General features: G+C 41.8%; 1 protein-coding gene across 3 annotated transcripts in view; it reads right to left on the reverse strand.

Annotated features, from left to right (window-relative positions):
- Positions 1-16,432, reverse strand: part of Rfc1 (replication factor C subunit 1) — a 67,888-nt gene that overhangs the window by 44,469 nt on the left and 6,987 nt on the right. For all 3 annotated transcript variants that reach the window (XM_057771022.1, XM_057771023.1, XM_057771021.1), the window contains exons 2-3: positions 5,662-5,790; positions 1,116-1,191 (exon numbers count right to left, since the gene is read on the reverse strand). In XM_057771022.1, the coding sequence (XP_057627005.1) occupies positions 1,116-1,191; positions 5,662-5,790 (205 nt within the window). The remainder of the gene's footprint in view (positions 1-1,115; positions 1,192-5,661; positions 5,791-16,432) is intronic.

The following is a 16,432-nucleotide window of genomic DNA, read 5'->3' on the forward strand; positions in this document are numbered from 1 at the left end:
GAGTTCGAGGCCAGCCTGGTCTAAAAGAGCTAGTTCCAGGACAGGCTCCAAAACCACAGAGAAACCCTGTCTCGAAAAACCAAAACACAAAACAAAAGAGTCAGTTCTCTCCTTCCACCATGTGGGTCCAAGGAACTCATCAGGCTTGACTAAAATAGGCGGGGGGAAAAATACCAGAAAATATAAAAATTAAGTCAGGTGTGATACATATATATGTGTGTGTGTGTATGATGCAGGGGGCTGAACACAGGCCTGCAGTGCTAGCTACTTAGGGGCCTAGGCAATATTACAACACCCTGTTTCAATATATAAACAGGGTTGGGGGCTATGGTTCAGTAATAGAGTGTTTGCCTACCAGGCAGAGGGTCTCAGTTCAATCTCTGGTTTCACAAAATAAATAAATGAATAAATAAGACATATGCACAAAAAGTCCTGTTCCCCATCTCAAAACTATATCCAAAGAAAATCCTTTAAATTCTGTTTATTACTTTTTCAACAGAAATGAAATTACCATATCTTCCTATCACACATAAAAAATAAACTTTGAATATTTACTTTGGGGCAAGCAAAATGGTTCAGCAAATAAAGACACCTACCACCAAGCCTGATTACCTAAATTCAATCCTGAGGACCTACTCAGTGCAAGAGAGCACCGGCTCCTACAAGCTGTCTCTGACCTCCATTCACAGGCCATGGTACACACAACCACATACACACAAATTAATTAAATGTACCCAATATTTGCTTTAACAGCAGCACTGTAAGGTACTTTCTTTTTATTTTTTTAAACAAACAACTTCTAAGAACCTCAGTTTGAAAAAAATTAATGGGAATATTCTTTTTTTTTTTTTGGTTTTTAGAGACAGGGTATCTCTGGAGCTTTGGAGCCTGTCCTGGCATTAGCTCTTATAGACCAGGCTGGCCTCGAACTCACAGAGATCCACCTGCCTCTGCCTCCTGAGGGCTGGGATGAAAGGTGTGCACCACCACCGCCCGGCACACAGCACTTACTAATGTCAGAAACACGTGTGTCTCAGATGTCTGTTTGAAAAACAGTTACATGAGAAATAAAAGACTTTTAAGCCTTTAAAGACCTCAAAAAAAAAAAAAATTACCTGAATCATAGATGATCCTCTTTTTCTTGTTGTTCTGCTTCGGTTTGGAGGCATCCTCTTTACAGGAATTATTAACCTGTAGACAGCAGGGTGTAATTAGAACAAAGGAAGTCTATACAACTTAGCCTGTCATTCTCATTAGACTCAGGCTTAGTGGCTGCCAACAGAAGCAACCCCAAGTACTTAAAAGGTCAAAGTTTTAAAAGGCTAAATTAAAAGAACTAAACCAGCCGGGCGGTGGTGGCGCACACCTTTAATCCCAGCACTCGGGAGGCAGAGGCAGGCGGATCTCTGTGAGTTCGAGACCAGCCTGGTCTACAAGAGATAGTTCCAGGACAGGCTCCAAAACCACAGAGAAACCCTGTCTCGAAAAACCAAATAAATAAATAAAAGAACTAAACCAAGTCAAGCGGTGGTAGCACATGCCTTTAATCCCAGCATTCAGGAGGCAGAGGCAGGGAGGTATGAGTTAGAGGCCAGCCTGGCCTACAGAGTGAATTCCAGGACAGCCAGGACCACACAGAGAAACCCAAGATTTCACCTGCTGTCCCGCAAACAGGAAATCAAGAATTTTGAGCTCGAGTTTGGTCAAGTAAATTACATGGTAAGCCAAAAGAACCAACAATCTTTGGAGGAATATAACTGGATCTAATACAATAAACCCAAAATAAAGAAAAAAATTTCGACCTGTGTGGTTAAGTGCATCAAGACAACGAATCATAAGGATCCAGATATTTGTCAATCATCACTGCAATGTTTGTGTGAGGTGCTTTTGGATAAATTTAATATTTAAATCAATAAAATAAAGATGTCCCTCCTGGAAATAGTTGAGCCTTATCAAATTAGCAGCAGTCCTAAGAAGCTAACCTTCCCTGGAATGAGAAAGAATTCTTCCTGCCTGACTTCGAGCCAGAACGTCAGCTTTTTCCTGCCTTTGGACTGGAATTGGACCACCACTTCTTTGTTTTGTTTTGGCTTTTGTTTTGTTGTTGTTGTTTGGGTAGGATTGTTTTCTTTTTTAAAACAGGGTTTCTTTGTGTAGACTTGGCTGTCCTGGAACTTGTTCTGTAGACCAGGCTGGTCTCAAACTCACAAAGATCCACCTGTCTCTGGCTCCCTAGTGCTGGGATTAAAAGTGTGTGCCCAGCTGGACTCATGTTTTTACTCACAGTTCCTTTATGGCATTCTGGGTTTTTTCTATCATGTATCTCAAAATCCCTCCAGTTATAATTTTTAGAAAAATAACTTGGGGGCTGGAGAGATGGCTCAGAGGTTAAGAGCATTGCCTGCTCTTCCAAAGGTCCTGAGTTCAATTCCCAGCAACCACATGGTGGCTCACAACCATCTGTAATGGGGTCTGGTGCCCTCTTCTGGCCTGCAGGCATACACACAGACAGATTATTGTATACATAATAAATATTTAAAAAAAAAAAGAAAGAAAAATAACTTGGTTATGTTCTAGTGCTCTACGAAAAGTAAGAAATTTAAGTACTGAGCTGAAGAGTCTGAAACAGAATGCTGACTGTACAGGTTAAGCCCGAAAAACTTATGGTAAAGGTGAATTACACAAGAAAACTCACAGAATCACCTGGGCCCTTAGAAGCTCACAGAGACTGAAGCAACAATCAGGGAGCCTGCATGAGTCTGACCTATGCTCTCTGCATACATGTTATGGTTGTGTAACTTGGTCTTCTTGTGGGACTACTAACAGTGGGAGGAAGGGCTGTCTCCGACTCTGCTGCCTACTTTTGGAACCCTTTTCCTCCTACTGGGTTGCCTCATCCAGGCTTAATATGAAGGGATGTGCCTAGTCTTATTACAACACGATATGTTATGTTTGGTTGATATCCCTGGGAGACCTGCCCTTTTCTGAAGGAAAATAGAGAAATGGATCAGGGGGAGAAGGGAGGTGCGGGAGGGACTAGAAGGAGAGAAGGGGGGGAAACTGCGGTCAGGATGTAATTTATGAGAGAAGAATTTAAAAAGAAAATCCATATGCTAGACCTTGGTAAAATAGTTAAGAAAAAAAGAGAGAAAGAGGAGGGAGGGAGGGAGGGAGGGAGGGAGGGAGGGAGGGAGGGAGGGAGGGAGGGAGGGAGGAAGGAAGGAAGGAAGGAAGGAAGGAAGGAAGGAAGGAAGGAAGGAAGGAAACTAAGTACTGCTAACCAAAACTTCATGACTTGGGAAATTATTTTAACTACTCACCCTGCAAAAATGAGACAGAATATTTTGAAAAAAGTACCAAGGGTGTAGTTGAACTATCACTAAAGACGTATTAATACATGCAGAAACACTGCCAATTTCAACTAAAGGAGATTAAAAACAGGACAAAACAAAGAAATACTATCTGACTTCTTATATTCCATAGATGGACCAATAGACTAAGAGATCATCAGGACTGACTTCATTTTCAAAGGGGAAAACATCATCTTATTCAAAAGACCAGTCTTGCCGGGCGGTGGTGGTGCACACCTTTAATCCCAGCACTTGGGAGGCAGAGGCAGGCAGATCTCTGTGAGTTCGAGACCAGCCTGGTCTACAAAGGGAGTTCCAGGACAGGCTCCAATACCACAGAGAAACCCTGTCTCGAAAAACCAAAAAAAAAAAAAAAAAAAAAAAAAAGACCAGTCTTCACCTGAAGCCTCAAAGGTAAGAGAGTCATAAAGAGTCCCAAGGACAAGACTGCTGCCTGGACTTACAGGAATGGAACCCCAGTGGGTCTGCAAAAGAGATTATAAAACCAAAGCTTATCTGCACCTTTGCTGGGTTCTGGACTTGCTTGAGAGCCATTATCCTTCCCTCTTAATACCTTAAGAATGGAAATGTCTGGGGCTGGAGAGATGGCTCAGTGGTTAAGAGCAATGACTGCTCTTCCAGAGGACCCGGGTTCAATTCCCAGCACCCACATGGCAGCTCACAACTGTCTGAAGATCCAGTTGCAGGGGATCTGATACCTTCACACCAATGCACATAAAATAAAAGTTAAATAAACCCTAAAAAGAAGAATGGAAATGTCTACTCTGTATCTCTACCGCTATTATATGCAGGTTTCCAAGGTTCACAACTAGAAAAGAACTTGCCTAAAAATGAATCATACCTTCAAACCTTATTTATATTTTACAAGTCTTTATACTTGATGGTAGAATGGATCAATACTAGGGAGAGGGTGTGACTGAAATAGAATGGATATACTTTTAGTTGGCCGTGGATAAAATGTTATAGACTGGATGTTTACATCCCAACTTCCTGTGCTGGAGCTCTAATTCTTAATCCCGGCACTCAGAAGTCAGAGGAAAGTTGATCTCTGTGAGTTCAAGGCCAGCCTGCTCTCCATAGCCAGTTCCAGACCAGCCAGGGCTTCTTAGTGAGACTTACTCTCAAAGCAAACAAACTTCCAAAGTTAATGATTTAACGAGGTGGTATGGAGGAGGTCCTGATCTCACAAGTTTAGCATCTTTGTAATAGGCATCAGCAGGCTCAATCTCTTCTTCCTGAGCACAGGCACCCAAGAAAAAGCTGTGTGAGAACACAAGGAAGACAGCTGTGAATCAAGAGTCCTCACTAGAAACTACATCAGCCACAGAATCCTCATCGTGGAAAAACAGGCCCCAGAAGTCAAAGTATGGTTGTCCTGTTTAAGCCACTGAGACAATGGTATTATGTTGTTGTGTCCAGAACAAATTAAAATATGACCAGCAGACCCAAGAGTAAAGGCATTTAATAGAGATGATTCTCATATATTCCAGATACTGGAATTAACAGAAAAGCACTTGAAAGCAGAGTCTAACAAAACTGGTTTGTTTGTTCGCTTTATTTGTGGCCCGGACTGACTTCAAACTTCTGCCTTACCCTCTTCATCTTGATTATTTCCAGCATATGCCATGCCACCACAGCTGGCAAATTTTGAACTTAAAATGCAAATGTTTTGCCAGGCACTGCACTGGTGGTGCACACCTTTAATCCCAGCACGGGACACACACACACACAAATAGATCACTGAGTTCAAGGCTATCCTGGTCTACAGAGTGAATTCCATTCCAGGACAGTCAAGGCTACACAGAGAAACCCTGTCATGAAAAAAACAAAACAAACAAACAAAAGCAAAGGTTTTATTGCTACTGTTGTTTTTAATAAGTGTAGGAGCTTTGCCAGCATATTAGTCTGTGTACCCTATCCAGCCCTGGTGCCCACAGAGGCCTGAAGAAGGCTTCAGATCCCCTGTAAGTGGAATTACAAATGGCTGTGAGCCACCATCTGGATGCTAGAAATCGAACCTGGGCCCTCTGGAAGAATAAATAATGCTCTTGACCGCCAAGCCAACTCTCCAGCACAAAATGCAAAGTTTTAACAACTCGAAGGAGAAAGGGGGAGAAGACAACAGGATTGACCGCAGCAAACTAGGTTAGACATATTAGCTTTATTTCTTTCTTCCTCCTCTGTCAAATGCACTGAAATCTCTAATTCTTCAACACTCCCAACAAATCAAGGTTAGGAACTAAGCTTCCGGGAAGCCTCATACAGGACAAACTTGAACGTGGAAACTGACCTTGACTTCCTTTACTCCTTTCTTTCCTTTGACAGTTCCCGCCGAAGGTTTTATTTTCTCATTCTTCTTTACCGTCTCATTTACAGGCTTTTTCCCACTTGATATAACCCCAAAGAATTTCCGAATGTCCTAAAAACAGAAGAGGAGACGTAAATATTACACACATAATATTCTAATTTCTGGTCTAACCCAAGTCATCTCTCCAAATCAAGGCCATCTGTATTCAGCAGCATCCTTTTTATAAATAAAAGCCACCTGATAAAATTACCTGAATTAAAAATAAGTTTCTTGCCTGGTGGTGGTGGTGCATGACTTTAACTCCAGCATTCAGGAGGCTGAGAAAGGAGAATCTCTATGAGTTCGAGGCCAGCCTGGTCTACAGATTGAGTTTCAGGACAGGCTCCAAAGCTACAGAGAAACCCTGTCTCAAAAAACAAACAACAACAAAAAGGTTTTTAATATAAACTAACATTAATCCCAGGCAGTGGTGGCGCACGCCTTTAATCTCAGTGCTCAGGAGGCCAAAGGCGGGCAGATCTCTGAGAGTTCGAGGCCAGTTTGGTTTACAGGCTCCAAGCTACAAAGAAACTGTCTCGAAAAAAAAATATATTAATCCTCAGAATGTAAGCAAAAACAAGTAAAATTTTTGACAGCATTTACTGCTCTTGCAAGGACCTGGGTTCAGTTCCAATCACCCATATTAAGTGGCTCACACTACCTCTAACAACCACCTATTTGGGTTCTCATGCCCTCTGCAGGCACCACATGCATGTGGTGCACTTGACCTCACACAGACACACACACATAAATAAAAATAACAAAGCAGTTTTGTTTGCTTCTGGTTTTGGAGACAGGGTTTCTCTGTGTAACAGCCCTAGCTGTCCTGGAACTAGCTCTGTAGACCAGGCTGGCCTCAAACTCACAAAGATCCGCCTGCCTCTGCCTCCTGAGTGCTGGGATTAAAAGAGTGCTACACCACCATCCGGCAACAAACCAGTTTTAAAGAATTGTTTTTGAGGAGCTGGGCGGTGGTGGCACACGCCTTTAATCCTAGCACTTGAGAAGCAAAGGCAGGTGGATCTCTGTGAGTTTGAGGCCAGCCTGGTCTACAAGTTCCAGTATAGCCAGGGCTGCTGAACAGAGAAACCCTATCTTGGGGAGGGGAGAAACTGTTTTGACAATAGCAGCACAGTTATGAAGAGGCAGGTAGTGACTGAAAATGCATGCACATACAAATCCCAGTCCCAGGTGACTGAGAAGACACAGCTTGACACCACCACCAGCAACAAGACTTACACTTCAGTTTGAGGAAACAACTCTCAACCTGGATTGTTCTTAGAAACTAAGAACGTTGAAAAAATTTTTCTCTATATGATTCTTTTCAAACTCTAAAGAAAGAAAAAAGAAAAACTGGTGCCTACTATAACATACCTTCATTACTTGACCCTGGGCTAAACTACAGCTTTCAAATTAATCATACAAGGACTTTACAATACAATTAAGCATTAAAAGCATTCAGTTTTCTTATTCTTCACATATATATTTTTATTACCTTCCTTTTTTGCTTTATTTTTATTTTGTTTGGAGACAAGGTCTCACAATGTATCCCTGACTGTCCAGAGGCTCACTATGAAGGCTAGGTAGGCTGGCCTCTAACTCCTAAGAGGTCTGCCCGCTTCTGCCCTCACCCCCAGTGCCGGGGTTACAAGAGTACATCACCACACCCAGCTCCCCATAATCCCAGCACTCGGGAGGCAGAGGCAGGCGGATCTCTGTGAGTTCGAGGCCAGCCTGGTCTACAGAGCTAGTTCCAGGACAGGCTCCAAAGCCACAGAGAAACCCTGTCTCAAAAAACTAAAAAAAAATAAATAAAAAATAAAACTACTGTAGAGAGGAAAGTGACAGAACAGACCTTAGAATCAAGAAGCCTTTGTTTAAGCTGGGCGATGGTGGCGCACGCCTTTAATCCCAGCACTCGGGAGGCAGAGGCAGGCGGATCTCTGTGAGTTCGAGACCAGCCTGGTCTACAGAGCTAGTTCCAGGACAGGCTCCAAAGCCACAGAGAAACCCTGTCTCGAAAAACCAAAAAAAAAAAAAAAAAAAAAAAAAAAAGAAGCCTTTGTTTGAGTCTGCGCTCTAGTGCATTCTACTTGTGTGATCCTGGACAGTTCATTGGTATCTCAAGCTATTTTCAGTTAGGTGACATGGACTTCATTACACCTACCCTTTACAAGGCTCCAACATGCATCTGTTATCATTTTAGCTCAGCAAAAAGCTTCTCCTCTATTATTCACTCAAATCCCTGAAACAACGCCTTTTATAAACTATTTAAAGCGAAGAGGTATGATTTCATATCTTCCTTTGCAGATCTCCTGTTATATAAAAAGTTATAACTCATTAATTAAATCTAAGTTTAAAAAATCCTTGGCTCACAACCATCTGTAATGGGGTCTGGTGCCCTCTTCTGGCCTGCAGGCATACACATGGACAGAATATTGTATACATAATAAATAAATAAATATTTTAAAAAATCTTGCTAACATGGTGGCAGCATGTGCCTATGACCAGGTGGTAGAGGCTGGAACATCAGGAGTTCAAGACCAGCCTTGGCTACACAGCAAGTTTCAAACTAGTCTGGGATACAAAAGACTCCCTCTCAAAAATAAACAAACAAAGATATAAACAGTGAGCCAATGTGATGACCCAGAAAGTAAAAATGAGTCTCTAGAACCTATGTGAAGGTGGGAGGGGAGAAATGCCTCCTGAAAGTTGTTCTCTGACCTCCACATGTGTGTGGCATATGTACATCCACACAGATATCACACACATGCACACATACACACAAATACAATAATAATAATATTTAAAAGTAAGTCAATAAAACACAGCCTATTGAATAGATGCATTGGCCATAAACAAGACATTGGTGTCAAGTCGTGAAGAACAGGACAATAAGGAAAGCCACAGTCACATGTATAATTTGCCAAGAACTGAGCTTGAGGCTGACTACTTTATTGCTTCTGGAGGAAATGACAGTTTCTAATCAGTCTCACTTTTTAGGATTATAGAGTGATTCTTCACTCAAACAGTGGGGCTTAAACACATTCAAAGGAAAGAAAAAGAAAAGGACAGAGATAATGCAGGTACTCCACAGAAACAGCAAAATTCTAAATTAAAAATCAGGGAGCAAGCAAGAAGGCTCGTAGGGTAAAAGCACTTGCTGTCAGCCTAGGGACCTGAGTTCGAGCCCTGGAGCCCAGGGTGAAAGAAGAGAACTAACTCCACATTGTCCTCTGACTTCCATACCTAAACCATGGCACACACATGCACATACAGAAAGAAACAAAATGTAAAAAACATGATAATTAAAGTTCTGTTTTATATACCACAGACTAAAAGTAAAATATTCAGCGAATGAAGCAACTGGTAGCACTGAGCACTGACATGTGGGAAAGTCTGCCCTGCCAACTCCTCCTCAATCCCTACTCTGATGGCGGCAATGCATACTACCTTAGCTTACATCTCAGCGTATACTAAATATATACTATATGAGCCCTACCTCAAATAAATCAACTAAAAAATCTGACTATATAAATATGAAAGAAAAGACATCATAAACAAAAATATCTACAATATAAGTACTATATAAATGGACTTCTACAAAAGAACAAAAGACAACCAAATATAAAACTGAATAAAAGTTAATAACAGAAAAATTATAAAAAAGAGAATCAAGTACCAAAAAACTACATATACCTTTTCTTCCAATAATCACATTTCTTATATTTTGAGTTGTGAACCTAGCTTTTAACAGCCGGATCATCTCGGGCCCAATCATCACATTTCTGAAAACAATGACAGGGGATGGAGAAGCACATGATGCTCTTGAAGAAGACCTGAGTTTGGATCCCAGCACCCACATCTCATGGCTCCCAACTGCCTGTAATGCTAGCTCTGGTGGATCCAAAACTCACTTCTGGCCTCCAAGGGCACTTGCACTCACATCCACATACCCACACACAGATGCACACGCACATGCGTATAATTTTTAAAAGAAAGAAATTATAAAGGGGGCTGAAGAGATGGCTCAGAGGCTAAGAGTACTGCTTAACCTCTCCCAGAGGTCCTGATTTTTAACTCCTGACAACCACATGGTAGCTCACAACCATCTATAATGAGATCTGGTGCCCTCTACTGACACGCAGGCACACATGCAGGCAGAACATTGTATACATAATAAATAAATCTCTAAAAAAGAAAGAAATTAGCCAGGCAGTGATGGCTCACACCTTTAATCCCAGCACTTGGGAGGCAGAGGCAGATAGATCTCTGTGAGTTCAAGACCAGCCTGGTCTACAAGAGCTAGTTCCAGAAAAAAGAAAGACAGAAAGAAAGAAAGAAAGAAAGAAAGAAAGAAAGAAAGAAAGAAAGAAAGAAAGAAAGAAAGAAAGAAGGAAGGAAGGAAGGAAGGAAGGAAGGAAGGAAGGAAGGAAGGAAGGAAGGAAGGAAGGAAGGAAGGAAGGAAGGAAGGAAGGAAGGAAGAAAGGTTATAAAGGAGCTGAGCATAGTGGCACATGTCTAATTCTAGCAGTCGGGGGGTAGAGGCAGGCAGATCTCTATGAATTCGAGGCCAGCCTGGTCTACATAGTAAATTCCAGACAGAAAAAGATTGGCGGGGGGAGGGGAGCCAGGCAGCTCTTGGGGAGGCAGAAGCAGGCAGATCTCTGAGTTCAAGACCAATCTGACTTACAGAGCTAGTTCCAGAATGGCCAGGGCTACACAGAGAAACCCTGTCTTATTTTAAAAGCCGAAAACGAAAAGGGGGGAGGGAGATGGGAGTAGGGGAAGAACGAAGGAGCGGGGAGCAGCTAAGTGTAACCCCCCCTTTTCTCTTGGTGATTATTAGTTTAAAGAACAGGGAAATTCAAGCAATACAAACAATTCAGGCAACACTCACACAAAAGTTAAGTTTTAGCAGCAAGGGCTGGAGAGATGGCTCAGTGGTTAAGAGCATTGCCTGCTCTTCCAAAGGTCCTGAGTTCAATTCCCAGCAACCACATGGTGGCTCACAACCATCTGTAAAAGGTCTGGCGCCCTCTTCTGGCCTTCAGGCATACACACAGACAGAATGTTGTATACATAATAAATAAATAAATATTTTTTAAAAAAGTTTTAGCAGCAATAACTGTTCTGCATGGCATCTCAGGAATAATGCCAGCTCAGGAGGAATGCCCAGAGGTTCCTGAAGCTATGCAGGATTCTGAAGTGACTGTGGTCTTTCCGGACATGGCAGAGAAACAGGTAAATATGGCAAGTATCTGAGCAACCCAAAGATTATGAATCTCACCAGTAAATGTTCAGTCAAACTGAGAAGAAAAGCATATGGTCTTTCTGACAACGCTTTTACTAAAAGTAACTACCTAAGGGAAATCCAATTATACAAACCAGTCTTAGCCATACCATCAACAAAACTGTGTCTTAATGCTAATCTCTACCTCTTGGTACCAAATGTAGCTCAAGATTTTTACAATAGTTTTCAAGGAAGGAATTCATTAAAATCATGTTTTTCTAGTAGAAATTATAAGTTTTCAACTTTTTACAGTCCTAGGGCTTGAACCTTGTCCACAGTATACACGTATTTTACCACTAAGCTACACTCCAGCCCATCTCTTAGTCCTTATTGAGACAGGGTTCACTAAGTTGCCCAGGCTGGCCTTGAACTTATTCTGTCGTCTAAGCAGGTCTTAATCCTCCTACCTTAGCCTCCCTGTGGCTACAATTACAGCTCTGGCTGCTCTTCCAGAGGACCTGGGTTCAATCTCAGCAGCCACATGGTGGCTCCAGAGGATCTAACACCCTCTCTTGGCTTCTTATGGGCACTGTATTCACATGGCGCACAGACACACATACTATAGAGATTTGCATTGATATGGATCTTGGCTTATTGATATAAATTTAAGGTCAATTTTGTTTTATATATATATTTCTGCTCTTGATTAAGGTATTGTTTGTACAACTCATTTAAAAATGTAATGTATAATTTTAAAATATAGGTTAATAGCATCTATAATAATCAAGCTTGTAGTCATGTTAGTCAGGTTTTTCAGATATATAGAGATATATTTCAGTTAGGTAGAGATTCTTCATATCTTTCAGAGGTCTTCAGAATATGGCATTTAAAATGTTTTAAGAACTTATGACTTTTCATGACAATGAGACACAACTGCTCCTGGCAGTACCAGTCTACCTCAAGAGAATGATGAGCATCGAAGAGGCTCCTTATGGAGTTTGCTAGTCATTTGCCTGGACTGCTTGATGTTATGCTGTATGAACTGGACAAGCAGGACCCACAGAGAAATGACTGCTGAACTTGCCTAAAGGTGAGACAGTGCTTTATGGCTCCTGTTTCATGTCCTGCATGACATTCTGCAGGACACAGAAGAAAGTGACTGACAAGCTGCCAATATAGGTGGAACTGTCTTTGAAATTTCCTGCTTCATGGAAAAGTCTGCTGGATACTATGGGTCTGTGGGCTAAAGATGGATGCCCCAACGGCACAGAAGAACTTTAGATGATTGTCCAGGCAGCGAGATGTCTCTGTCATTTCTAGAGTTTTGGAAGTTGCTTATAATGCACTTCTTGTTAACTTAGGAAATATTACATCCTTCTAAAGTTTTTGATGGTTTTGAAGAATAGATATAATTATAGTTTTCCTTAGTTATGATAAAAGTTAGATATAAATGTTGTAACTATAATTCTTGCTTGATACCTGTTTTGTTTTATGTAATTTTACTATGTTATTTTGTTTTATGTAATTTTACTATGTTAAAGTTAAAACTTTCCTTTTTATTTAAACAGAAAAGGGAAGGTGATGTGGAATTCCTCTCTGTATGCTGTGATTACCATTGATGAATAAAGGAACTACTCTGGGCCTATAGCAGAGCTATAGGGGGACAGAGCTAGGCGGGGGGGGGGGGGGAACTAAACTGAATGCTGGGAGAAAGAAGGTGGAGTCAAGGAGAAGCCATGTAGCCCCACTGGAGACAGACATGGGAACTTAACCTGGTAAACCACAGCCTCATGGTGATACACAGATTAATGGAGATGGGTTAATTTAAGATGAGTTAGCCAGAAATATGCTTAAACTTTTGGCCAAACAGTATTGCAAATAATATGGTTTCTGTGTGATTATTTCAGGGCTGAGCAGCCAGGAACAAACAAGCGACCTCCTACAATAACACATGCAGGCAAAACATCCATGCACATAAAATAAAAATGTTAAAAAAAAAAAAAAAACTTTTCATTAGTGGTGTACACCCTTAATTCCAGGGAGAGCTCTGTGAGTTCAAGGCCAATCTGGTATATACACTGAGTTCCAGATGAGCCAAGATTACATAGTCTCAAAAATAAATGAATAAATAAACAAACAATGTAAGAGGACATGTTAATTGCAAAACAAAATAAATATGTGTGCTAAAACAATCTTTAGCTGGGTATGGTGCACACAACATGCAATCCCAGCACTGAGGAAGCTAAAGCAAAGGACTACCAAATTCAAAGCCAGCCAGGGCTACATAACAAGTACCAGGCCAGCAATCTAGATAGCAAGGCCCTATTTCAAACCCTCCACCAGGAAATCCTTACCTGGGGTTTTTGCTATGATTTGTTTGAAGAAAATGTAAGAAGAGGCTAGGGAGACAACTCAGCTGTACAAGTGCATGCTATGTTCAAATCCCCTAACCCCAGATAAAAAGTTGGGCATGGCTGCTCATACCTGTAACCCCAACACTGGGATGCCGGCATGGGGTTCAGTGAAAGACCCTATCTCAGAAGAAGAGGATGGAGAGTAACAGAGCAGGATGCCAGTGTTTTCCTGGGGGATCCTCATGAACTGGGCCCACACGACGCACACACACACTCCTTAAGATATTAAATTAGCACTGTGACTAAAATTCACCTCCTATCTTAGGTCTGTATGCCTTACTCCCATGTCATGTCATATTACAATATTGTGGCTATAAAAGGCAAAAACTACTTTCACTTTTAGTAGGCCATTTCCTCTTCCTTCAAAATTGGTTTTTAGCCAAACAAATTACCTTTTTTAGAAATCAAAACCATCACTACACACATGATCAACATTACTGGTGCAGCAAAGTCCAGCACTTGCCTCAAGCACTTCCCTGAGGAAAACACCATGAGCTATATAAGTATGATCTAAAAAATCTTAAATTTTCCAAAACTTCTGGGGGCAGGGAGGGGGGCTATTAACTGTACAAAGAAGAATCTGTAACAAGTTCCAGGGAAGAAAAGTCTAAGGTCCCTCACGGACTCCTTCATTCAACTACGTTAACACTCAGTACTTCTAAAAGCCTTCAACAGACCAGGATCAATGCATAGTGGTCAGAAGAAACAAAACAGGAAGCAGCAGGGCCATGGTGGCACACCCCTATAATCGAAGACTAGGGAGGAAGAGGCAAGTGATCTCTGTGAGTTCAAGGCCAACCTGGTCTACAGAGTTCCGGGAAAGCCAAGCCAAGGCAACAGAGAGAAACCCTGCCCCCCCCCAAAAGAAAGAAAAGAAGGGGAGGGGAGGAGGGAGGGGAGGGGAGGGAGGGGGAGGGGAGGGGGGGAGGGGGAGAGGGAAGGAGGGAGGGGGAGGGAGGGAGGGAGGAGAAAACAGTAAAGAAGGAAAACAACCCAGCCCTCAGCTCTCACAGAGTCTCAATGCTCTTCAGTCTTGAGCAAACAAAAGCTGAGCCTAGAGAATGAGAGCAGTGGGACCTGCCCCTGCGTCTACTGAAGGTCTCCTGAAGTCTCTGCTCACAATGAAAATCCTCATCGTGTCCAGAGGATACAATAGTGTCTCTCAATTAAACATTCATCTTAGAAATTTTTGGGGTTCCTGACCCAAAATTACAAATGGACAAAACTGAGCACAACACAGAAATAATTATCTAATTTAGGTTTAAAATAATTGGTTTCTTTCCACACCTGCTTAACTTGGATAGCTAAAGTGTGAGGCGGATCATGCCTGATGAAGTGGTTTATTCCAGGATTCTGACATTTTCACCACAGCTAACGTACTGAAATTCTCGTCCATACAGAGGTTAATTCACAACTTACTTCTAATCAAAAAAGTCAAATTTCAACTACCTACATGACCACATAACTTAAGTTCAAACTAAAAACAGACCTAAAATATAATACAGGAAAACACCATACTTCTCTAGACTACCTTACTGTCATGAAGAAAGAAAAAAAAACACTAAAGCCAAGGTCTCACCAGGTAGCCCTGACTGGTCTCAGACTCAGGAGCCCCACCTGTCTCTGCCTTCTGAGGACTGACAGTAAAGGTGACTACTGCCAGCCCACTCACTCATGAAATGCTTTAATAACTTAGACACGCCCAGCACTTGAGAGGCAGAGGTAGGCGGATCTCTGTGAGTTCGAGACCAGCCTGGTCTACAAGAGCTAATTCCAGGACAGGCTCCAAAACCAGAGAAACCCTGTCTCGAAAAAGAAAAAAAAAAAAAAAAAAAAAACAAATAACTTAGACATGTCATGAACAAAAGGGTGGAAAAAATTTAATAGATTTATTTGACATGAGTGGTTTGCCTGCCATGTATGTGTGTGTGCCATATAAGTGCCTGGTGCCTATGGAGCTCAGAGAAGCCTAGGGTCTCCTGGAAACAGAGTGATGGATGGTTGTCAGTCACTATGTGGGTGCTGGGAACCGAATTTGTGTCCTCTGCAAGAGCAGCAAGTGCTCTTAACCACTGAACGAGCGCGCTTGTCCCTAGAACAGTGGGTCTCAACCTTCCTAATTCTGTGACCTTTAATACAGTTCCTCATGTTATAGTAACCAACCATAAAATTTTCATTGCTCCTCATAAGTGTAATTCTGCTTCTGTTATGGACTGCAGTGTGAATATCTGTGCTTTCCAATGGTCTTAGATGACCCTGAGAAATCATTCAATACCTCACAGCATATGACCCAATGTCGAGAACCACTGCCCTAGAAAATGCCAGCAACTTTTACCTTCTTGATGGTTTTTACTGGAACTACAAAGTTTATTTACACATCAAATATTTATGGAAAATGTACCATATGCCAACTACTACAAACCAGTTCTCTGTCCCTGTGGCTTCTACCCCTGCAGACCATCAGTAACAAGCAGTGTATTTAGTAAAGTATCTGTATGTGCCAAAGAAACAAAACACGCAGTCTTTGACTTCCACAACAGTAACTTTTAAAAATAATTTATTATTATCATCTATGTGCACTGGTGTTTTGCCTGCAGGTTTATTCATGTGAGGGAGTCAGATACCCTAGAATGGAGTTATAGACAGGTGTGAGCTGCCATATGGGTGCTGGGAATTGAACTCAGGTCCTCTGGAAGAGCAGCCAGTGCTCTTAACCTCTGAGCCATCTCTCCACCCCACAACGGTAATTTTTAATACTGTTTAATACTGTTTAAAAGCTAAGCTTTTATAAACCTCATGAGTTATATTTTCCCCAGAAATATTCAGAAACATACATACATACAAAACTCTGAATACAAGTCTGAGGTATAACTCAGGATAAAGCTCTTCCCTATCAACAGTAAAGAACTGCAGGAAGAGGGGAGGGGCAGGAGGGCCTGGACCAGTGTAATGGCTCAGTGGGTAAGGATAACCAAAGTTCAGTTCCAAAGACCCACACTGCAAGTTGCCTCTGACCTCCACACATGTGCTGTGGCAGGCATGTACATACACACAATAAATTAACTAA

The sequence above is a fragment of the Chionomys nivalis genome, chromosome 6, assembly GCF_950005125.1.
Source record: "Chionomys nivalis chromosome 6, mChiNiv1.1, whole genome shotgun sequence".
In the NCBI taxonomy this organism is placed as follows: Eukaryota; Metazoa; Chordata; class Mammalia; order Rodentia; family Cricetidae; genus Chionomys; species Chionomys nivalis.